This window comes from Ranitomeya variabilis, chromosome 3 (genome assembly GCF_051348905.1).
Source record: "Ranitomeya variabilis isolate aRanVar5 chromosome 3, aRanVar5.hap1, whole genome shotgun sequence".
Lineage (NCBI taxonomy): Eukaryota > Metazoa > Chordata > Amphibia > Anura > Dendrobatidae > Ranitomeya > Ranitomeya variabilis.
Genome location: NC_135234.1, coordinates 511,390,254 through 511,414,968, shown reverse-complemented (window position 1 = coordinate 511,414,968; position 24,715 = coordinate 511,390,254). Strand labels below are relative to the sequence as shown.

The 24,715-nt window shown below is 47.5% G+C and overlaps 1 protein-coding gene and 1 long non-coding RNA gene across 3 annotated transcripts in view; one reads left to right on the top strand and one right to left on the bottom strand.

Annotated features, from left to right (window-relative positions):
* Positions 1 to 11,595, bottom strand: part of LOC143816479 (uncharacterized) — a 75,986-nt gene extending 64,391 nt beyond the window's left edge. Inside the window, exons 1-2 of the long non-coding RNA XR_013223952.1 lie at positions 11,506 to 11,595; positions 8,135 to 8,236 (exon numbers count right to left, since the gene is read on the bottom strand). This is a non-coding gene — a long non-coding RNA (uncharacterized LOC143816479). The remainder of the gene's footprint in view (positions 1 to 8,134; positions 8,237 to 11,505) is intronic.
* The window catches only part of SLC9A7 (solute carrier family 9 member A7), a 143,587-nt gene continuing 130,051 nt past the window's right edge, over positions 11,180 to 24,715 (top strand). The window contains exon 1 of one of the 2 annotated variants that reach the window (XM_077296896.1): positions 11,180 to 12,010. In XM_077296896.1, the coding sequence (XP_077153011.1) occupies positions 11,782 to 12,010 (229 nt within the window). In that variant the 5' untranslated portion in view covers positions 11,180 to 11,781. The remainder of the gene's footprint in view (positions 12,011 to 24,715) is intronic. The other variant, XM_077296897.1, reaches the window with a different exon arrangement.

Sequence of the window (24,715 nt, the reverse complement as noted above, 5' to 3'; positions counted from 1 at the left end):
CTTGCAGCGCTGGAGTCCTGGGTTCTAATCCCACCTTGGACAACATCTGCAAAGAGTTTGTATGTTCTCTCCGTGTTTGCGTGGGTTTCCTCCGGGCACTCCGGTTTCCTCCCACATTCCAAAGACATACTGATAGGGAATTTAGATTGTGAGCCCCATTGGGGACAGCAATGATAATGTGTATAAACTGTAAAGCGCTGCGTAATATGTTAGCGCTATATAAAAATAAAGATTATTATATTTATTATTATTATCTTTAAGACCTCCTTTAATCGAAGTGCAAAAACAAACATTAGTTTAACTTTAATTTACTAACTTTTACTATATTTTCTTCAACACTATCTGCATAAAGTTCTTCTACCAAACATTTTCACTACCTCAAAGTGTGACATAGTCAACATTTTCTATATAGATTGTGTATCCAATATTCAGGTCAATTTATAACAGCAACAACAGTGCGGGGGACCCGTTTTGTAAACCCCCAACGTAGTCTTGGGTGGGCTACAAGGTGTAGTATCCTGACCCTGTCTTCGGCCACGCCAAACAGGTTTTTCTTCAGGTCTGTAAACAAATCATCATTTAACGCAACATTAGCAACTGTTTCTATAACGGTTCTTTGTAAAACCAGTAGGAAGCGCCTAAAGAGGTGCCAACTATGTACAAGAAAGTTTTGATCATGCCTAGTTCATGATTCCGCAGTTCTTTAAACTGGAACAGCAATAACACATCCCAACAGAGTTAACTTATTTCTTTTTAGTCATATTCAAACTGAAAAGCAAAAACTGTTTATCTCCTTTGCCAGGGTAGCTCTGAACGGCTGCTATTCCCTGACCAGGAAAATTCTGGATCATAACGTTGCACTGGGACGGCACACCAGGGCCTACTTGCTGGTTCCAAGTCTGGTGGATTGGTGGCATTTGGTAGTTGGCCTGGCCTAGCCTGCTGTGCCTGCAGGGACTGAAGTTGGTACACGTCTTTTGCAGTCCAGAGCGTACCACTCTTTTTTGCTGATGTGGCGGGTTCAGGTCCCTGTCAGGGTGTCTTTCCATTAGATCGGATTCCACATCCCTCCAAAGTGGCTGAATTACAACACTTCCTCAAAGATGAGTGTGAGAAAATTCCTCAAAAGCATTGTAAAAGACTCATTGCCAGTTATTACAAACGCTTGATTGCAGTTGTTTCTGCTAAGGGTGGCCCAACCAGTTATTAGGTTTAGGGGGTAATCACTTTTTCACACAGGGCCCTATAGGTTTGGATTTCTTTTTGCCTTAATAATAAAGACCTTCATTTTAAAACTGCATTTTGTGTTAACTTGTGTTTTCTTTGTCTAATATTTAAATTTATTTGGTGATCTGAAGCATTTAAGTGTGACAAACATGCAAAAGTATAGGAAATCAGGACGGGAGAAACACTTTTCACCAACTGTATGTTATTGTCATGCCGTTCTGTCTGTTTCTGGTTTTCGGCATGACAATGCATATGTTTGCTTTAACCCTTTACTATTTTCCCCCTAACTTGAGCTGGGATACTGTTGGCTGTTACCTGAATGTAGCCTTCTCAGTTCCCTGCTCTGCTGCGCAGCCGCACATGGTGGTTGGGTCTTTTCTATTGCAGGACCATCCGCATGTGCGGTCCCTGATTGCTGCTGTGAAGCTGTCCGCGGGTTGTGAGGTCATTTGCAGCTGGTGCATGACTTTCCACGTGTGTAATGTTTATAAGGGATAACTCAGGAGACTCTTTGCATGGAACAAGACAACTACAGGACACAGTTTTATAAGTGGTAAAGTCTATATTATCACACGGTGATTCAAACAGGTGCAGAGAGAAACTCAAGTCCACAACACTTGGTGTAAATATTAAGCGCAGCTTAGCAGTCTATAGGAAACTTCAGAAGAAAATGCAATCACACAGAAAGTCTATGAAGCACAATTATTCTTGAGGATACTTGACACGAATAAGTCCTTGGTAGTCCAAACACAGAAAGATATGCTTATAAGGCAGTTCAAATAATATCTTTGCACAACCATGGAGACCTGGGTAAAAGTCTCAGGTTTAAGCAGAGCAGCAACAGCTTACATGTCCAGCAAATGCAGCTGGAAACAAACACAAGCAGCCAGATGGAGGATTACTGGAAACCGATGTATGCAGCAGAAACTCAGAGCTGAGTAGCAGGATCTCCACACAGGTTCACAGGAGCAGGTGCAAAGCCAAGGAGTCATCAGGAGCTGGATGCAAGGCAGAATACTCTAGCACAGACTAAAGGCTGGGGTGGAGTTATATAGCAGGAAGACACAGTGCACATGAGACCAAAGACGCCATCTTGAAAAGGGCAGTAATGCACAAAAGGTAATCAAAAAGTTCAGAGACCTGACAACGTGGGTCAGTGCATGCAGTTTCAGTCAGGTACCCTGAGCCTCAGATCCTACACTGATTGTGCTGTAGTGGTTTCTGTTTGTGCTTAGGGCGTGCGTGGCCACACCTCCCCTGCTTTTATCAGGGTTAGGGTGTGTACTTCAAATGCTGTCCCCAGCCAATTGCTGAGGGGCAGCTCCTATATAAAGTTCCCCCTATGGGCGGGGCCTGAGCTACTCACAAAGCTCCTGAACTTTGCTTTGTGTGTTTGTGCTCCTGCACCTCTCCTGTCTATGTTTTGGTACCAAAGTCCTTGCCTTGTGTAATACTATTGTAGGAACTCAAGGATTCTGATAGTGTGGGGCAATGAACAGACAGAGATGGGTTTCTTTAGTGCAAATAGTGTATTTGTACAACAGCAATAACACCCAAAACAATATACTGATAACCCACAGTGTCCTGGAATGAAACAAGTCCTTGAAACATATACAGCAAATCGGCAGAGTTCTTAAGGGAGAGTCCTCAGCAAGGTGATCAAAAGGTGAGTTTGATAGGTGACGTGGTGCAGATCCAAACACTGTCGGTGCAGAAAGAGTCAAATCCAGGTATGAAGTAAACACAGGGAAGTCCAGAACAAGTCCACAAGTTCATGCCAGGTGTGGCATGAACACGGGTAAGTACAGAAACTAGTTCACAAGTTGATCCCAGATGTTGCATAAACACGGGTAAATTCAGAAACAGATTCACATTTAAGTATTATACTGGTGTTGTTTCCAACAGCTCCCACCGGGGCGAGTAAATGAAGGATTAAGTAGCAACACACAGTCCAGAAACAAAGTCCAAAAACATAGTCCCAAAAACACAGTTCTTACCAGGAGGAATGAACCAAGGGTTAAGTTCCAAGTCAGCAGACTAATGATAACATAGAGAGTGTAGCTTACATATGCAGGGAATGTCCAGAGCCAGAGGTAGAGACACACTCAGAACAAACAGCTGAGCTGAAGGAGAACAGAATCAGAATACTCCAGCAAAGAGGCTGACACCTGACCCGGGTTTTAAACAAACGAACAGGAAGTAGGGCAGACAAAAACAGCAAACTCCATCTTAACAAAGGGCAAAATCATTCACAAGGTGAATTGGAAAACCCGGAATACTGACACCTTGATTCCTGTTTTGTCCTGTTCTGTCGCTTGTCCTGGAGGCGGTATATTCAGGCCCGAATCCTTGTTCCTGTCCCTGTCCTGTACCTGAACCTGTCTGAACTGTGTCTGCTGTGATTATGTTCCTGGAATCCCTTTGCATCTGGAGCCTCACTCCCAGTGACTTTGAGTCTCTTGAAACTGGTGTTTCTGCTGAGCATCTACTACTCTGTGCTCTGACTACCATGCGGTGTTAACCCTGTCTGGCTCACGTCCAGTTCGGCGGTGCTTGCACCATCAGGCTTGAGTTCCTTCCTAGGTCCGATGCCCGAAGCCTGACGACTGCTGCCTGGAGCTTGGAGCCTGATGACTGGTGGTGCCTGTAGGTCGTGTCGGATGTCCGGAACTGAATGGCTCCTGTCTGATGTCTGCCGGTGACCCTGTGTCCTGATGTCCTTCCTGTGTTCTATGTCCTGATGTAACTGATTCCCTGGGCTGCCATGCCAGTGTCCCAGCTGATGACCTGGGCTGCCACGCCAGTGTCCCAGTTGTCTATCCGGTATTCCTGTGTCCTGATGCCCTGCCTGTGTCCTGAGGTAGTAGGTAGTTACCGGGAATGGTTTTCACTTCACAGGTGTGCCCTGTCAGGTTTAATAAGTGGACTTTCTTGCCTTATAAATGGGGTTGGGACTATCAGTTGTGTTGTGCAGAAGTCTGGTGGATACACAGTAAATAGTCCTACTGAATATACTGTTAGAATTTGTTGTATGGCAAGAAAAAAGCAGCTAAGTAAAGAAAAACGAATGGCCGTCATTACTTTAAGAAATGAAGGTCAGTCAGTCTGAAAAATAGGGAAAACTTTGAAAGTGTCCCCAAGTGCAGTGGCAAAAACCATCAAGCGCTACAAAGAAACTGGCTCATATGAGGGCCGCCCCAGGAAAGGAAGACCAAGAGTCACCTCTTCTTCTGAGGATAAGGTTATCCGAGTCACCAGCCTCAGAAATCGCAGGTTAACAGCAGCTCAGATTAGAGACCAGGTCAATGCCACACAGAGTTCTAGTAGCAGACACATCTCTACGACAACTGTTAAGAGGAGACTTTGTGCACCAGGCCTTCATAGTAAAATAGCTGCTAGGAAACCACTGCTAAGGACAGGCAACAAGCAGAAGAGACTTGTTTGGGCTAAAGGACACAAGGAATGGACATTAGACCAGTGGAAATCTGTGCTTTGGTCTGATGAGTCCAAATTTGAGATCTTTGGTTCCAACCACCGTGTCTTTGTGCGACGCAGAAAAGGTGAACGGATGGACTCTACATGTGTGGTTCCCACCATGAAGCATGGAGGAGGAGGTGTGATGGTGTGGGGGTGCTGTGCTGGTGACACTGTTGGGGATTTATTCAAAATTGAAGGCATACTGAACCAGCATGGCTACCACAGCATCTTGCTGCGGCATGCTATTCCATCCGGTTTGCGTTTAGTTGGACCATCATTTATTTTTCAACAGGACAATGACCCCAAACACAATTCCAGGCTGTGTAAGGGCTATTTGACCAAGAAGGAGAGTGATGGGGTGCTACACCAGATGACCTGGCCTCCACAGTCACCAGACCTGAACCCAATCGAGATGGTTTGGGGTGAGCTGGACCGCAGAGTGAAGGCGGCAAAAGGGCCATCAAGAGCTAAGCATTTCTGGGAAAGATTGTTGGAAGACCATTCCCGGTGACTACCTCTTCAAGCTCATCAAGAGAATGCCAAGAGTGTGCAAAGCAGTCATCAAAGCAAAAGGTGGCTACTTTGAAGAACCTAGAATATAAGACATATTTTCAGTTGTTTCACACTTTTTTGTTAAGTATATAATTCCACGTGTTAATTCATAGTTTTGATGCCTTCAGTGTGAATGTACAATCTTCATAGTCAAGAAAATACAGAAAAATCTTTAAAATGAGAATGTGTGTCCAAACTTTTGGTCTGTACTGTATATGTCTCCCATCTGTGCCCATCCTGGTATATATGTCCCCTATCCTGGTTTATATGCCTCCCATTCTGGTTTATACAGTCATGGCCAAATTGTTGGCACCCTTGAAATTGTTCAAGAAAATTAAGTATTTCTCCCAGAAAAATATTGCAATTACACATTTTGTTATACAAATATTTATTTAATTTGTGTGTATTGTAACAAGACAAAAAAAACACAGAAAAAAAGGCAAATTGGACATCATTTCACACAAAAACCCAAAGCTTGGCCGGACAAAATTGTTGGCACCCTCAAGTTAATATTAGGTTGCAAACTATTTGGAATAAATAACTGCAATCAATTGCTTCCTATAACCATCAATAAGCTTCTTACATCTGTCATGGGGTAAAAGACAGGAGCCAGAAGACTGCAGCGTCTGATTGCCCCTACTCCTGCGCTGAAAAGATGCACTTCACCTTTTTAAAGGTGTACTTTTATTTTAACAGAACAGGGGTTAATCGGCCATGTTGGGAGCTAGGGATCTCAGCTTAGCACGTTTAGCGTTTCCTATAACCTATATAGCCTGGGTCCTGACTGACACACATCGTCAGAGCTAGCTTTTGCTGCATGTCTGGAAGGATAGTGTAACGAATGGAAACGGAGGCACAGATGTAGTAGTTCACATTCTTATTTATTAAGGTTTGATGTGGAACCACTAGACCACAGTCCGGGGCGCTCCGAAGGGGGCGTTACTGCGTGAGCCCCAGACGCCCGTAGTAAGTCCCCTCGAACAGGGACAGAATGGAATGCCTGGAGGACACAGGTGCTACCTTCAGTTAGACCCCGTACTCGTGGCGGCTGTCCTAGCGGAACAGACGGACCAGCAAGGTTAGCGGGTGTTGCAGAGCTGACTGGAGGATACCGGGTATATGAGTAGAAGCTGGCACCGGGAGTACTGGCGTGGTCCGGAAGTGAGGCTGGCGGATTGGCAGGACTATATGGGTCCTGATGGTGTAGAAAGAAACGTAGGACACAGGATTGCAGTCTCTTTACCTTTTCACTGATGCAAGGCAGCCACAGTCCAGGGTACCGAATGTCACAACGCCACTTCGTGCCGCTGCACCTGCTGCTGCACCTGCCGCCGTGCTTGCCGCTCACTCCTCTGCTCGCCGACATACTTACCCGTCCCGGCGCGCTCCTGCAGTGTGCGCGCACCTTCCGATCTCTTCTCCTCCAGACTCGCCGCCAGTCCCTGGCTCTCGTCGGGTGTGCATGCGCACCTCTCTGTCCAACTCCTTCTGTGCACACGCACTTCCTCTCTCTGGTCTGCAGACGCTCCGTTCCTCCACTCTATGACTCTGGAGGATCCTGACCCAGAAGTCCTGCAGCACTCAGTCTATTTAAGGTGACTCCTTCCTCTGCTCCATGCCTTATTCTCATTTGCCTTTTCATGTGACCCAGGTCCCTCCTTGCCCTGTGCCTCCACCATAGCCAGTCTGCCCTGTGTCTCCGCCATAGCCAGTCTGCCGTGTCTCTGCCATAACCAATCTGTCCTGTGTCTCCGCCATAGCGAGTCTGTCCTGTGTCTCCACCATAGCCAGTCTGCCCTGTGTCTCCGCCATAGCCAGTCTGCCCTGTGTTTCTGCCATAACCAGTCTGTCCTGTGTCTCCGCTATAGCCAGTCTGTCCTGTGTCTCCGCCATAGCCAGTCTGTCCTGTGTCTCTGCCATAGCCAGTCTGCCCTGTGCATCTGCCATAGCCAGTCTGCCCTGTGCCTCTGCCATAGTCTGCCTGTCCTGTGTCCCTGTCGTACCCAGCTTGCTCTGAGTCCTTTCTTTACCCAACCGGTCCAGCTTCTTTCCCGCTCCTACTTTCTGTCCCTGGGTATCAGCTTCTGCGGCAATAGTCTCCCTCGGGCCTGCCCCTAACGCTCCCTGTATTGGGGGTGGTCCACCGGGTCAGCTCACCCTTGGGAGGTTCGTTGTCGTGGATCTGTGGATTCACTTTAGGAGTTCCAAAAGATCTTACACCGAATCACAGGTGCTGGTATGGTCCGGCGGGCTTGGAAGCGAACCTGGAATTCCCCTTACCAGGTGGAGTTGGAAGCCTTCCCTCTAGCGCTGTGATGTAGTCCCTTGCTACCTTAGGCCCCACACAAAGTCCTCACGTGTTCTCTCTGTGCCCCTTTAGGTAGGACAATACCTGTATGACAGGTAACTCGAGCCTTTTTACAGGATCTTTATCACGACCCGGGCTCTATGCGTTACTGTGTCTTCAGGTGTATGGTGGACAGGTGACTTGCAATCTGCTGTCCTGCCAGTTTCTGCTGTGAGATGTAGAATACTGCACAACCTCATTCTTCCGGCTACTGGTTTCATGTGCTTCAGCGTGGAAGAAGCTCAGTCGCAGCTTCTCCCCAGCTCTTCACTTTGCCTGTGCCTCTTTTCTCCTTCACGCTCTCTACAATCTGTTCAGCTTTCCTTTCTCTTTCCAGGAGCTGCAGCACCTTCGTGGCTGCACGGCCCCTCACTTTCCTCTCTGCCTCGCACTGCTCCAGTCTGCTGTCTGACACTCACTGACTGACTTTCCCTCCAGACCAGAATATATATCTAGGGGAGCCACCCACAAGCTGGATTAGAGCTCCCCCTTATGGCCAGGAGTATGAACATGTTTCATGTTTGTGATTACCTGATAAAAGAGATTCTTCATCGCTTCCAAGCGTGACATCACTCTCCCCGTGAGGAAAGCAATGCCACTGTAACAACCAGGAACCTGGAGTTTAAAACATTCCTATGAGGAAAATCAAGCATAAAACTCAGCATACTTGCAAGAGAAATTGACATTTTGCAGATTTCAAAAACACATCGCAGTTCAGTATGGCAGCATGAAAAAACCCCACTGTAGGCAAAAGATTTCTATAAATCCCATTCACTTTGATTGAACTACACACTTATTTTTTTGCTCAGCAAAAATATGCAGCGTCAAACCCATTGTGGGAACTTAACCATAGAGGGATTATTCCTTTTCAGATAATGTTCTGCCCTGAGATAACAAATTGCATTATGCTCACATTCCCCAGGTCCATGGGTAAATCTCTGCTATTGCTCCTGGTGTCTGACATTAGCTGCAGAGTGCCATCAGTGAGAGCTCAGTGGCTGTCAAGGGGGCTGTCCGTCTACACTGGCAGAGCTCCTGAGCTCACTGTATGCCACAATGTGGACGTGACATCAGCGTCACAGCCATTGCCGGACACTGGGGGCAGCAGTGGAAACTCGCCGGTGAATATTATCTGGGAGGAAAAAAAACTTTTTAAAAAAGCACATTATTAAAATTAATTTATTTTAGGAATCCAGTTTCAAATCGCAAAACCTCACCCCTTTGTCACTCCTATATCAGCCAGGCCATAGCTCCAGCGGAGCTACTGACAATAAACACTTGCAGCCCTAATCAACTCAATAGATTTGTGGTGAACATGTCTCCATGGTTAGCTTTTCTTGGCACATGTGTCTTCACATTTACTAATTAGCTGGTCTATGGCACATTTGTCTTCACATTTCACCATAAGTAGCTTCCAGGCACATTTTTCTTCACATTTCTTAATGGTTTGCTTCCCAGGCACATTTCTCAATGGTTAGCTTCCCCTGGCACATTTTCTTCACATTTCACCATGGTTAGCTTCCCCTGGCACATTTGTCTTCACGTCACCATTATTAGCTTCCCCTGAAACATTTTTCTTCATATTTCACCATGGATAGCTTATTCAGGCACATTTTTCTTCACATTTACCCATGGGTAGCTTCCCAGGCACATTTCTCCATGGTTAGCTTCCCCTGGCACATCTATATATATAAGAGGCATCGTGATTAATCGCTAATCCCGCCCCCTGCACAGTAGCTCCGCCCCCACCCCATTACCACACACAATCCCGCCAGCCACATTACCAAACACAATCCCGCCCCCCCACCACATTACCACACACAATCCCGCCCCCCACCACATTACCACATACAATCCCGCCCCCACCACATATAATCCCGCCCCCCACCACATCACCACACATAATCCCGCCCCCCACCACACACAACCCCGCCCCCCACCACAACACCACACATAATCCCGCCCCCCACCCCATTACCACACATTATCCCGCCCCCCACCACCACACATAATCCGCCCCCACGACATCGCCACACATAATCCCGCCCCCCACCACATCACCACACATAATCCTGCCCCCCACCCCATTACCACACACAATCCTGCCACCCACCCCATTACCACACACAATCCCGCCCCCCACCCCATTACCACACACAATCCCGCCCCCCCACCACCACACATAATCCGCCCCCCACCACATCACCACACATAATCCCGCCCGCCCACCACATCACCACACATAATCCCGTCCCCCACCAAATACCACACATAATCCCGCCCCCCACCACATTACCACACATAATCCCGCCCCCCCACCACATCACCACACATAATCCCGCCCCCCCACCACATCACCACACATAATCCCACCCCAACACATCACCACACATAATCCCGCCCCCCACCACACATAATCCTGCCCCCACATCACCACACATAATCCCGCCCCCCCACATCACCACACATAATCCCGCCCCCACACCACCACACATAATCCCGCCCCCCCACATCACCACACATAATCCCGCCCCCCACCACATCGCCACACATAATCCCGCCCCCACATCGCCACACATAATCCCGCCACCACCAAATACCACATAATCCCGCCCTCCCACCAAATACCACACATAATCCCGCCCTCCCACCAAATACCACACATAATCCTGCCCCCACCACATTACCACACATAATCCCGCCCCCCACATCGCCACACATAATCCCGCCCCCCACATGGCCACACATAATCCCGCCCCCCCACCACATCACCACACATAATCCCGCCCCCCACATTACTACACATAATCCCGCCCCCTACCACATCACCACGCATAATCCCGCCCCCACCACATCACCACACATAATCCCACCCCCCACATTACTACACATAATCCCGCCCCCCTACCACATCACCACACATAATCCCGCCCCCACCACATCACCACACATAATCCCACCCCCCACATTACTACACATAATCCCGCCCCCTACCACATCACCACGCATAATCCCGCCCCCCACCACATCACCACACATAATTTGGCCCCCCACCCCATTACCACACATAATCTTGCCCCCCACCCCATTACCACACATAATCCTGCCCCCCACAACATCACCACACGTAATCCCTCCCCCCATTACCACACATAATACATTACCACACGTAATCCCGCCCCCCCACCCCATTACCACACGTAATCCCGCACCCCACCCCATTACCACACGTAATCCCGCACCCCACCACATCACCACACATAATCCCGCCCTCACCACATCACCACACATAATCCCGCCCCCCACCACATCACCACACATAATCCCGCCCCCACCACACATAATCCCGCCCCCCACCGCATCACCACCCATAATCCCGCCCCCCACATTACCACACATAATCACGCCCCCCACCACATCACCACACATAATTCCGCCCCCCCACCACATCACCACACATAATTCCGCCCCCCCACCACATCACCACACATAATCCCGCCCCCCACCACATCACCACACATAATCCCGCCCCCCACCACATCACCACACATAATCCCGCCCCCCACCACATTACATAGCAATGAGGGAGCCGAGCGTTAGCTGGCTGGAAATAGCTAGTTTCTCCATAGTTAGCTTCCCCTGGCACATTTTCTTCACATTTCTCCATGGTTAGCTTCCCCTGGCACATTTCACCATGATTAGCTTCCCCTGGCACATTTGTCTTCACATTTCACCATGGCCAACTTCCCCTGGCACATTTTTCTCCACATTTCACCATGGTTAGCTTCCCAGGCACATTCTTCCTACACTCCCGCAGTGTAGACTGTACCTATCCCACCTGCCAGATGTTGCCAGCTCTCCCATATACACATTACTATTATGCCCTTCAGTCTGTTACTAACCTGAAGGGTCAGGCCTTGCCCTCCTCCCAGGGGCGGGTCCGGGGGCGGAGCTCAGCAGGTCGTGCTGCTGTGTGATGCAGCGCTGCAGTGAGCCGCTATGGGCTTGCAGAGGGGGATTCTGCGCACTGGAGACTCTACTAGTTGTCGCCGGGAGGAGGCGGAGGATGAGCCGTGTGTGCTGTGCAGAGCGGTGCTGAGCAGCCGGCGTGGGCTCTGCCGCTGCTGACAAGCGGGGAATCCACAGGATTGGGGAGGCAGCAGCAGCTCTGCTCCACCATGCACAGGCTTCTGTATCTGCTCATCCCCTGGATCCCCTGGACACAGGCTGAGGACAGCGCCATGGAGGAGATCGCTACAGAGAAGGAGGCAGAGGAGAGCCACAGGCAGGACAGTGTGAGCCTGCTGACATTCATCCTGCTGCTCACCCTCACCATCCTCACCATCTGGCTCTTTAAACACCGTCGGGCACGCTTCCTGCATGAGACTGGCCTGGCCATGATATACGGTGAGGCGGACAATGACCCCAGCCGGGTGTATAGTGCCATGATGGGGGTGTACATACTTCTGTGCCATCAGCAGTGTCAGATGCTCCATTTCTAGCAGTGATCCCAGGTGGGCCCCATGCACTGGGCTCTGCCATGCTGTGGTGCTGCCTGGGACCTTGGCCAGTCACTATGTTGCCAGGAATATCTTCCATCCTCTTCTATGTCTGAGGTTGGCGAGGCCAGTGCCACTTTGTGACATCGTGTATATATATTTATATGAGCGGAGACCCTACACACCGTCTTCCTGGTAATCATCCGTACTGATCCTCCCTTTAGAACGTAATTCAGTGCCACGGCCGGTCTGGGCCAAATTAGCATTTGGTTTTGTCACATTGTCTTATCCGTGGAAGCAGATGGCTCCATGGCTAAATCTCTAGCACGTCACCCATTCATTCTCCTAAGTAGTTCTTCTTCCTCTTCCAAGATGACCCCTTTAATCATTTCACACCATATAACTGCACTCCGTTCGCAGTAAGATTTCGGTCTTGTGTTTGCCACCTCTATTTGTATCAGTGTTCTGCTATAAGGGATGGCGGTACATGTACCTGTGCCCTACAGGACCAGTGGCCTTCTTACAGAGAAGGGGGTCAGAACATGAGCTTCTGTTAAACGTCACATGTTCCGGTTTGCTCCTCTGGCTCTAAATATTTAATATTGTATCTGGTTTCAGCTGTGTTTTTTGTTTCCTTTTTTTTTTTTTTTTTTTTTTTTCATGAAAGTGGTTTCCTTTGAACAGTCAGGACAAGAGGCGTTGTGAAATCTGATCTGGCCTGACACTGTTTGATGGTATCACAAATTCTTAGTAAGCTCACCAGAAATGAGAGTGCGGAGATGAAAGCTTGCGTCTTGTGATCTCTAAATCTCCTTTTTAGTTTCATTACTTTTTTTTAATCAAATGGAATGAACATGTGAAAAAAGGACACATCTGACCATTGTTGTTTCCGCATTGGTTTTTACAAATGTCATTCAGCTGTGTAGAGCAGTAGCTTGGATTTCTTAACAGGCATATCGACAAATTATAGACCCTTTAAAAATGTCGGTAACCTTTAGGGCTGTCCCACACGTCCAGATAATTCCGGTACCGGAATAAATCGGTACCGGAGTTATCCGTGTCCGTGTGCCTGGGAACTCACGGAGGCCATACGTGCGGCACACGTGTGCCGCCCGTATGGCGAGTGGGTACCACACGGAGCGTGTGGTACCCACTCTGCATGGTGCTGAAGCTGCTGAAGCTGCGATTCATATCCTCTCTGCAGTAGCGTTTGCTGCAGAGAAAATATGAAGAATAGTGTTAAAAATAAAGATTTAGGTGTCCGCCGCCCCCCCACCCCCTGTGCGCCCCCCCCCGCTGGTCAGAAAATACTTACCCGGGTCCCCCGTCGGCTGTCGCTCCTTCCTGGTCTGGCCGCGGCTTCTCCTGCATGCGGTCACGTGGGGCCGATCATTTACAGTCATGAATATGTGGCTCCACCTCCCATAGGGGCGGAGCCGACTATTCATGATTGTAAATGATCGGCCCCACGTGACCGCATACAGTAGGAGGCGCGGCCAGACCAGGAAGGAGCGAGGGAGCGGGTAAGTATTTTCTGACCAGCGGGGGGGCGCACAGGGGGTGGGGGGGCGGCGGACACATGGATCTTTATTTTTAACACTATTCTTCATATTTTCTCTATAGCAAACGCTGCTACAGGGAAGATATGAATACCGGCTTCAGCACCATGTGGGGGGGACAGCGCTTACTGTAGCGCTGTCTCCTGCACGCACACGGACCCCAGACGGAGAATGTCCGTGTGAGGTCCGTGTTTTACGCGGACCCATTGACTCTATTGGGTCCGTGTAAAACGTGCGCTCCCACGAACACTGACATGTCTCCGTGTTTGGCACACGGAGACACGGTCCGCAAAAAATCAATGACATCTGAACAGATGCATTGATTTTTATGGGTCTACGTGTGTCAGTGTCTCCGGTACGTGAGGAAACTGTCACCTCACGTACCGGAGCCACTGACGTGTGAAACCGGCCTTAGGTGGTGGAGCGAGAGGTGCTGGCTCTCATTAAAGCTGCCCACACAGAAATGTTCTTATCCTTTTTCTCTTATAGTTATGCACCATATGTAAATAGTAGAGTTTTCATCCCTGTCCATCTGACCCTATAAGTTCCCACTATTGAGTTTTCCGTGAATTTTTTCCCGATGTGTATTTTTGAAAAATTTAAAGGGAACCTGTCACCCCGTTTTTTCCGTATGAGATAAAAATACTGTTAAATAGGGCCTGAGCTGTGCATTACAATAGTGTATTTTGTGGACCCCGATTCCCCACCTATGCTGCCAAAATACGTTACCAAAGTAGCCATTTTCGCCTGTCAATCAGGCTGGTCTGGTCAGATGGGCGTGGTGTCTTCCCCCAGATCTTGCTTATTTTTCCGTTGGTGGCGTAGTGGTTTGCGCATGCCCAAGTCCAGAATCCACTGCACAGGGGAGAGAAAATAGCGCGATCTGCGCTATTCCCCTGGTGATCGGTGGCGGCGGCCATCTTCCTGTGGCCGCGCGTGCGCAGATGGAGCGCTCTGCTGCCCAGGGCTTCAGGAAAATGGCCGCGGGATGCCGCGCGTGCGCAGATGGAGATCGCGGCGGCCATTTTCCTGAAGCCGAGATGCGAACTTTCCTGGAGCCTACATGTTTAAAGTATTTGTTATCCTACATTGGCATAGATTAAATGTACAGGCATGTATTTGTGGCCTAGCCTACCCTTCCATGTGGACGAGATACGCGGAGATGGGAGATCGCCAGCTTTACCAAAAAAAACTACTGCAGGCTGGATTCACACTGCCTTGTATGAGTCTGTTGGGTTCGGGTCAGAAGCTCTGTACTTATCTGCACAGTACGGATGGATGTGTAACTGTGGCCTGACTTTTGGCCATATCGCACCGCTAACATTCTAATATTTCAAGGAAAAAGGGAAAAATAAGTGAAGACATCTGTTCAGTTTCTGTAAGGGAAAAGTCAGACTGCAGTATTACTTGGGCAAGGATTGCAATGCAGTGCTCGGACTGGCCGTCGGCTCTACTGACCCAAATGTGACAGCATGTGTTTCTGTCACGCTCAGGTCGGGAGAGAGCAGTGCGTTGTGATCTCCGAGTTATACAGTTGTGTGACTCTTCCCGAAGTATAAACCATATGAATTATAACAGTCTCTATGAACAATGAAGCAAGGGCTATGTTTTAACTATTGAGTAATTGAAGATAAAAACTTGTATTTGTCAATAGATGGTATTGTATCCCATCGTTCATAAAGCTTATGCAAACATCAAGGAGGTGAAACATAGCGGCATCCTGCTTTGGACCATGTTTCAACCATTAAAGGGGTTTTCCACTTTCAAGAATGTGGATCCCAAATGCTTTAAAATACCTAAAAAAAAAAAAAAAAACCAACAAAAAAAACAAAACAAAAACAAACGGAGCCGATCCTCGCCCTACCCAGGTCCAGTGTCGGCTCTCTGCCACTTTGTGTTTTTGCTGCAGCAGTAAGGTCATGTAGACAGCATGAGCCGCTGAGCTCAGTGATTGGCTGTAGCAGGGATGTGATGTCACCACTGAGGCAAAAACACAGAGACCAGCGGGAAGCTGGCGCTGGACCCTGAGAAGGTGAATACTTATTCTGTTTGTTCTTTTAGGTGAATTAAAGCAATTTGAGTCCACTGACTGGAAAGGTATCAGTGTGTGCGCGTTTGTTTTTAAGTTTAGGTTTCCAGCTGATCTTTAGTTTTCGCAGTTTGCCTATGATGTTATAGTGGTTGCGGTGGGTTGTAAAACAACTGAAAGGTGAAGCGAATAACATTGATTATTCCAGGAAAATTGCCAAGTATAAGAATCTGATTTTGACAATTACTATATATTGTGATGATTTGACAGCAGGGTCAGAGCGTCTCCAAAACCGCAGCTCTTATAGGGTGTCCCAGCTAGGCAGGGCTTCTGTCTAGTTAGAGCTGTCTTTCTTGTTCACGCAGTTTCCTCTGCTGACATCAGGTGTTTTTTTTTTTTTTTTACTTGTTTCTCCTTACCTGTGGTCCTTTTGTTACATATGGCTTCTGCAGAGCCTATGTAGGCCTTATCCATGCACCATATCACTGTCAGTATGATATGCACAGCTAGTATACAGTATGTGCACACAATGCGGATTTGCTGCGGATCCGCAGTGGATTTTTCCGCTCAGAAACGCTGCAGATCCGCACTGTGATGTACAGTACAATGTAAATCAATGGGCCAAAAAAAAGCTGTGCGGAATTGCTGCGGATTTCAAAGAAGTGCATGTCACGTCTTTTGTGCAGATCTGCAGCGTTTCTGCACCCCTCCATGATAAAAATCCGCAGTGGCAAAAAACGCTGAAAATCCGCATAAAAACCGCGGCAAATCCGCAGATTCTACTTTACAGGGCTATTCTCATGTCCTCATCTTTTATTATGGTCTCCATAAAAAAAAAGAAAACTTGATGGATGTAGACTTGTCCTACTCTTCTGATTTGTGAATCAAACTCGCCTGTTCAAGTGCATCGGTCTATAAAAATACGGCACACTGATAAATCTGCTGCTGGGAGATGCTTTTTTTTGTCATATAAAAGAAAAACTGATGAAATATAAAAATGTCTAATAGATGCGGTCCCACTTCTGCCTGGCGAGGTGACCACCATGTGTGACTCTGCATTCTGTGTTATGGGAGTTCTGTCCAGAACCTACTGCACTTGTTTGCCTGTGTACATAACTCCCATTATGGAGAACACATGGGCTGCCGGCCGCCTCTCCGTTCACCTGTCGGCAGGTGGATGTTTGCTGTATGTGTGGACCGCGCATGGTGGTCACATGTACCCATTATAGCCAGTGCCCATGTCTCATTTTCCACATGGACCAATAATGTGCGTGGGGAAAAACACAGCCTACATTACTTTGGTCTTTTTTACGGACTAGACTAGTGCAGGTAAATGGCAGGCAGCTCCTGCGCTCCTCCGATCTGTGGATACGCACACTGAGCCATTCATATCTGCATTTTGCAATGAGACAGGCCTGATTTTTCATGCAGCCATCTGAGCCCAGCCTAAAAGTTTACATATATACAAACTACTAGAGCGGCACTAATGTTCTCATTTCAGAAGCCCTTCCCCAGTGCAGTCTGGTCTGGATCAATGGACAGGTATGAGTCCTGACTCCTCAATTATCGGCCTCCATTGAATATAATGGTTTATGACGGTGTGAATTTGCTAATTTCTAATGCCACATGCAGTATTACTGGGGGACTTCTACTGGACGGCTCTGATCACTTGCCCATCAATCATTGGTCATGTTCTAGACCAAAGTGTCGTTTCGTAAAGGGGCGGCATCTTTCTAATTAGGTAATCGGCGCTACACTAGTAATTGCATTGTTTTTATCTGGAATAGATGAATTTCAATGCACATATATAAAGAGATTGGCTTCTTTCTAATTAATTTTAAGAACCATTTCCACATCATAACTTGGATTAGATCAGTACTGTCATCATATTGACATATCTAATGTTAGTGTGCGTTGATGTGTAGTGCTATATTTCGTGCAGTGTGGCAAAACAAAAAAAAAACAGTAGTAAAATAGTAGTTTTACCAGCAAAATTGCCCAGGCATTAATAATATGAAAAAAGGTGTGGTAAAACTGCATGTCAGGGCTGGCCCTGCAATGTGTGCATTAACCCTGAATGGAAGTCAGTACTGTCTACATTCTGCATTTACATAAAGCACTTGTCAGATCGCTTGGCAGATTATAAATGGAGGTACAATTAAAACATTGTAGTTCACCTCAAATTGTGCAACAAATCCATCATATGCAGGCTCGAGGAATGAGCAAAACGCTAATTTGTCAAGTGAAATTATCTTTTTGGGTGGCCCAAAATATAAGCTTTCGGCAGCACATCCTGTGTAAGCAGGAGCTGTGCTGCCGAAAACAGAGGCAGCCTATGTGCACTGAATGATCTACTACTGATTTGCAATCTCCTGTGTAAACAGGCTATGAAACCACAACTGATCACCAACCGATACCTAGCCGATCAGCGATCATTTAGTGGAGATGGTCGTACAGCTAATTTATTACCTACAAAAATCTTCACTCCCCCTCCTTTTATTTAACAGTAAAATACACGCAAGACCTATTTTCTCAAGACCCACCATAAAACATTTAGGAGTTGACCACTTTTGACTCCTCCACAGAGATCTCCATACTGCCCGGTCTGCTATACACAAGTAGATCTATACCCCGTGTAGACTCAAACAATGACCACTTCCGTTATTAATATGAAGCTGATTGAGCTGTCACTTTCTGCTTGTGCTGTTTCAGCTCAGCCTGTATCTGATGACAGACCCGCTGTTTTGAGGAGAGCAAATTTAGTCATCTATATTACTATGTCTATTGCTGCCTGGCATTTACCAGACTTGTGCTCGTTCACATTCTAAGCAGCCCCCATGCGTGTCTCAGGAGCTGATGATTTTAAAAACAAAAGGCATATTAAAAAAATCTCTTATTTAAGTGCCGCCCACTAAACGTTGCCACCTTAGGCACCTGCCCTCTGGTTCTATTGGCATATACTGTACGTCCCTGCTGATATGTAGCAGTTGGTACCTACCAAAGTGGTCCAAGGATTGACAACTTGGTTTTGAACACTCAAGGCTCAATGATTCTCATGGGAAGTAAAGATACCTACTCTAACACAAATTGTTGAAATGGATAATGCTGATTATGATAGATGTCACACACGTAGGTGAAGCAGAGTGCAGGGCTGAACTTTGTCCACCACCAAAAGCCCCTACAATGGGCACTTCTGCATCAGAACTAGGTCTTGAAATTGTAGTAGAAGGTAGCCTGTGCTGATGTATTACACTATTCTTTTCATCTGGTAGGTTAGCTGGAAAAACCAGTACTACCCATGGAGGCTCCACCTCACAATTTACAGGACTTGGAGCCCATTCCTTGATGGCATGTAAATGAGCAAAACCACATTGCTGATATTACAGCTTACAAGTAACTTGTCAGCTGACTTGTGTTGCCTGAAGCATGGGCACCATGAGTGGGAGACTGGCTCCATTATTGTAGCCATGTATATTTTACTCACATGCTGTGGTGTTTCATAGAAAGCATACCTTGGAACAGCGGGCAGATAATGTCACAAGAATTACTAGTCTAAGAGGCCAGTCCCAGGCTTTTCCTTTTTTGTTCTCTTTTTTTCCCTGCCTCGTTCTGTTTGACTGACATATCTCTCCCTATGTACACAGATATAGGGAGAGACTTTTCAGTCTAAGGGAACAGAATGAGAAGAAGCTGCTAGGATCCTGCCTCCTGGACTGGTTGTCTTAGTCCAACTTGGCCATGCAAGTCAGTGACAGCTTGAAAAACATCAGACCGTACCCAGATGACATCTGAGTGCAGTCCGATTTCCACGAACTGGCACCATGGAGAAGATGGAGAATTTTTTTCTACACTGTGATAACACTGATCACAGTGTGATTTGCATAATTGACCCGATTCTCTTGGATGTGAGAATATACGCTCGTCTGCACCTGCCCTAATTGAATTGTGTCTGGTATACGTTATAGACTATCCGACTGCATTCACATATAGTGAAGAGAAAGCCAGCTCACCTAGTACTTGAAGTCCATCTTGCATGGAACCAGGTGGATCCACAACAGATAATATACTCAAGGAAAAAAAAGTTGTTGTTCCAGCATCTGGTAAAATAAAAGAACTATTTTAAGTCCATTAAAAATTTACAAAAATTACAATGGCTTGAAGCTGTGATAAAGAATGCAAGTGAGCGTTCGAATCGCATCTTGCTCCCTTGCCCTGTCTTGTAATTTTTGTAAATTTTTAATGGACTTAAAATAAGGAAAGAAATATTTTTTTCCCAGACGCTGGAACAACTTTTTTTCCTTGACTATCCAACTGCACAGTCCACAAAGGAGATCCAGTCACTTAAAGAACAACTCTTTCGAATTATATAGGGGGCAAACTTTGACCTCTAAATACCCTAATGATCTACACACTATATGGATATTGCCATTTGCCATAGGTGTACAACATCCAGTCACAAGACATACAGTCAGCCTTTACAACTTTGAGAAAGCAAAGCTCCATCTAAAGACCACACTAAATTGGCGTGGTGCTGTAATAGAATATCACTGTTTCTTAGTGGAATATTTAGGGTGGAAGAAATTTCACAATCAGCTGTGAGTAGTATTGAAAAGTGGAAGTGGTTTGACACCACAGCAACGCAGCCATGAAGTGGCAGATCATGTAAAATTACTGGGTGATGAAGCACATAAGTCTCAAACGCTCTACTGACGCAATAACTGCAAAGCTCCAAACCTCCTCTGTCATTAACATCAGCACAAAAATGCATAGGGAACTTCATTACATTATTTTCCATGGCCAAGCAGCTATCTCCTACCCTGTATCTCTAAGCACAATGCCGTTGTCATGTAGTGGTACTCCTGGATTCCTAAAGGCTATGCACTAACTGCAAAGACTGCCAAAAATTACAAGCAGGGTCATCCATACAGCCTTAAAAGGCATCGGCTGTAGTGTCACATTAAAATATTGAAAAGAAAGTGTAGTTGTGGTACTCCTACATTCATAAAGGCTCTTAAAACCCACTCAGGCAAGACCATAGCGGCAGGGCAGCCAAACATCTCCAAGACATAGAGGGACAGCTTATGCCAAGTGTCCAGCATTGACACCCAATAGTTGAAAGTCGCAGAGGAATTTGGGAGTGCAATTTGGTTGGCCAGGTATTTCTCTAGTCCCCTTCCACGACGGCATACGGAGGTTGCCTCTTTGCCCTAATGGGGAACAGGTAATGGAGAGGTTAAAAGGCCCTCCCACCTCCCTCTCACCAGTGTCTTTCCTGTTCCCCATGGGACAGGAGAGGTTTACTTCGTATGCAGTGGTGGCCGGTAACTTTTGCATTTAATAAGCTCTGGCTTATATGAAACCTTGCAGCATGGGGTCGTACCTTACCTCCCCTCTCATGCTGCTCCCGTCGCGCCGTGCTGCGGTGTCCTCGGGACCTGTTCCTAGCCTTCCCGCTCCCCCGTGAGGGCAAAGCAGGCTAGCGTTCCTGACCGGAGTCCTCCTGGAGGTCTCCTCTCCTCCACATACCGCTGGCGACCCGGAAGTGATCGCGCGCGTCACTTCCGGTCTTTTCTGCGCTCCCTGGAGGCACTTCCGCCGGCGGTGTCTCATGCAGGACGGCGTCCTCCACCCTGGACCATGGAGGGGAGGAGGATCTTCACAATCGCTGGGGGCAGGAACATGCCGCAGAGCATAAAACCTGCCAGAAAACGTCGCAGGTAAGACTGTCCTGTCATGGAGAGCAGTACCTGCCCTGCGCTTGCAGAGCCCAGCGCTGCCCCTGCCACAGTAAGTGCCGCAGGGACAGGGGTCCGTAGCTAGTGACTTGGGGGTATTTTTTTAGTCATGACTCTCTCTCCCCTCTCATTACAGGGAGAAAAGTCTGCCCCCAAAACTACTACTAAAAAGAAGTGTGCCATCTGTAACATTAAGCTGCCACCATTATGGGAGAAAAAACTGCAGGACCTGTACTGACAAGGTTGTCAGGGCAGAGCAACCTTCCTTACTAGAAGAAATCCGCTCTTTGGTCAAGCAGGAGGTGCAATCCTCCCTAGCGGCCTTTACCCCCCCACCCCCACCCCCTCCGCCACTTTCTCCAGCTAAAAAAAGGAAAATCCAGGAGGAGGATTCTGAATCTGAGTCAGACCTCTCCTATGCCTCATCCTCGCGTCGACGGGAGGAACCTACGTCCCCTATAACCTCTGAAGCTAGGAAGTATCTTTTCTCTTCAGACTGGATTGAGGATTTAGTAGCTGCCGTACGCAGTACTATGGGGCTGGAGGAAGAGCCAGAACCGCAGTCCATACAGGACCAGATGTTTGGTGGCATAACTAAGAGTAAACGGGTAGGGTTTCCAATCCACTCGAATATATCTGATATGATTGATCAAGAGTGGGAATTACCTGAAAAACGTCTCAGTACTCCATCCGAGATGAAGCATAGATTCCCCTTAGAAGGGGATTTGGCCAAATGGGATGTCCCTAAAGTTGATTCGCAGGTGGCAAGAGTGGCTAAGAGAACGGCTCTTCCATTCGAAGACTCGTCACAGTTGAAAGATCCAATGGACAGGAAAATAGAAAGTCTGTTGAAAAAATCGTGGGAGACCTCCACCGTAGCCCTCAAAGCCAATATTGCATCAACATGTGTGGCTAGAGCACTTTTCCGCTGGATAGGTGAACTAGAATCTCACATATCCCAGGGCACGTCTAGAGCTGAATTGTTGGACTCTCTACCCAGTCTCCTTAGAGCCACGGGTTTCCTAGCGGATTCTTCTATGGAAACTATCATAATTGCTGCTAGGTCATTAGTACAGACTAATTCGGCTAGAAGGGCGCTGTGGTTAAAAATGTGGTCTGGTGATATCACCTCCAAGGCCAAATTGTGCGCCATACCATTTAAAGGTAACTATGTCTTCGGGCCTTCTCTGGATGACATCTTGGAAAAGGCAACCGATAAAAAGAAAGCCCTCCCAGAACAAAAAACTCCCAAAAAGAAGTTTTTTCGTCCCTTTCAGGCCCAAACCTCTCAGAGAGGGAAAGGCAAGTCCGGGAGGTGGAGTTACCCGAAGGGAGTGGGAGAAACATCCTTATCCCTCAGCAACAGCAGCAGCAGTCTCAACAGGAGAAGCGGTGACTTCGACCCGGTGGGGGGGAGACTTTCAAATTTTGTTTCCCAGTGGCAAAACATCACCAATTGCCCCTGGGTCCTCAACGTCATCAAATAGGGTCTTCTAATAGAATTCATTTCCTCCCCCCCACGGGGTCTAAAGATCACCTCCCTTCCCTCCTTGAAACACCAGTCCGTTTTGGAGTCGGGTCTCAGGGCCCTAAAGATGTCAAATGCGATATCTCGGGTCCCAGAATCAGAGAGGGATCGGGGGCACTACTCTCGTCTATTTCTGGTTCCCAAACCATCTGGCGAGTCCCGTATTATTATAAATCTAAAGGGCCTCAATCGGCATATCAAGTACCGAAGATTCAAGATGGAATCAGTGAAAAATGCCATTCCCTTGATAAGTCCGCACTCCTTCATGGCCACTGTCAATCTGAAAGATGCCTACTTTCACATCCCCGTTTACCAGAGACATCGCCAATATCTCAAATTTGCAGTACAGAAAGGGCGTCTGATAGAGCACTATCAATTCAACGTCCTTCCGTTTGGAATTTCCTCTGCTCCAAGAGTATTTTCCAAAATAATGGGGGAAGTAGTCTCCTTTATCCGGAGGCAAGGCGTCTGTATAGTGCCGTATCTAGACGACCTTTTGTTAGTGGCTCCTACCAAACAAACCCTGGAGTCTCATGTATCAAAGACTCTCAATATTCTGACATCTCTTGGATGGGTACCGAATTTGGAAAAATCTCACCTACGACCCTCCAAATGCAGGAAATTCCTGTGAGTTCTTCTGGACTCTGCAAGACAAATGTCCTTCCTCCCATTGGAACATCGTCTAACCCTACTATCAAAGGTCAAGACATTCAGAGACACCAGATCCCCTACAATCAGGGAAGGCATGTCTCTTCTAGGATCGATGACAGCCTGCATCCAATCGGTACCATGGGCCCAAGCCCATTCCAGAATTCTTCAGGCACATATCCTGCAGAATTGGGACGGTCATCCCAGTTCTTTAAACAAGAGGTTGTACACACCAGGTCGTGTCAAGGCCTCCCTGGCATGGTGGATAACCCCAAAAAATTTACAAAAGGGAGTCAGTTGGACACAATTCCCACTGACTACGGTTACAACAGATGCCATCAAAAGAGGCTGGGGGGGCCATGATAAATCACACCTCTTTCCAAGGTCTCTGGGACCAGTCAACAAGCAGGAAGTCATCCAACTACAGAGAACTGAAAGCTGTAGAGGAAGCCCTGCTAGTAGGGGGTCATCTTATCAAGGGACATCACGTTCGCATATATTCGGACAATGTGACCACGGTGGCTCACATCAGACATCAGGGCAGTTCAAAGAACAATAGCCTGAAGAACATATCTGCCCGACTATGCTCCTGGGCAGAAAGACATCTTTTATCCCTGACGGCAATTCACCTGAAAGGCTCATCCAACACTCAGGCAGACTATCTAAGTCGTCAGGACATACATCTGGGGAAATGGTGTTTGAGCAACTGAAGTTTCGAGATGCTGGTGAACAAATGGGGTCTTCCAGAAATCGACCTCTTTGCATCCCGCCAAAACGCGAAAGTCGAAGCCTTCTTCTCCCTAAACCACAGGGACGGCTCCAGAGGAGTGGATGCACTGGCCCAGGAATGGATTTTTCGGCTGGCCTATGCGTTTCCACCAATTCTGATATTGGCAAAAGTCTTGCAGAAAGTTCGGGAAGAACGGACACCCACCATATTGGTAGCTCCGTTGTGGCCAAAGAGGAGTTGGTACAACCTGATAGTGGATTTACAGGTGGATGGGCCGTTCCAATTTCCGATGGAGGAAAACCTTCTTTCTCAAGGACCAATCCATCTCCTAGATGCCCACAAATGGAATCTGGCGGCATGGCTACTGAAGCCCAGATATTGAGA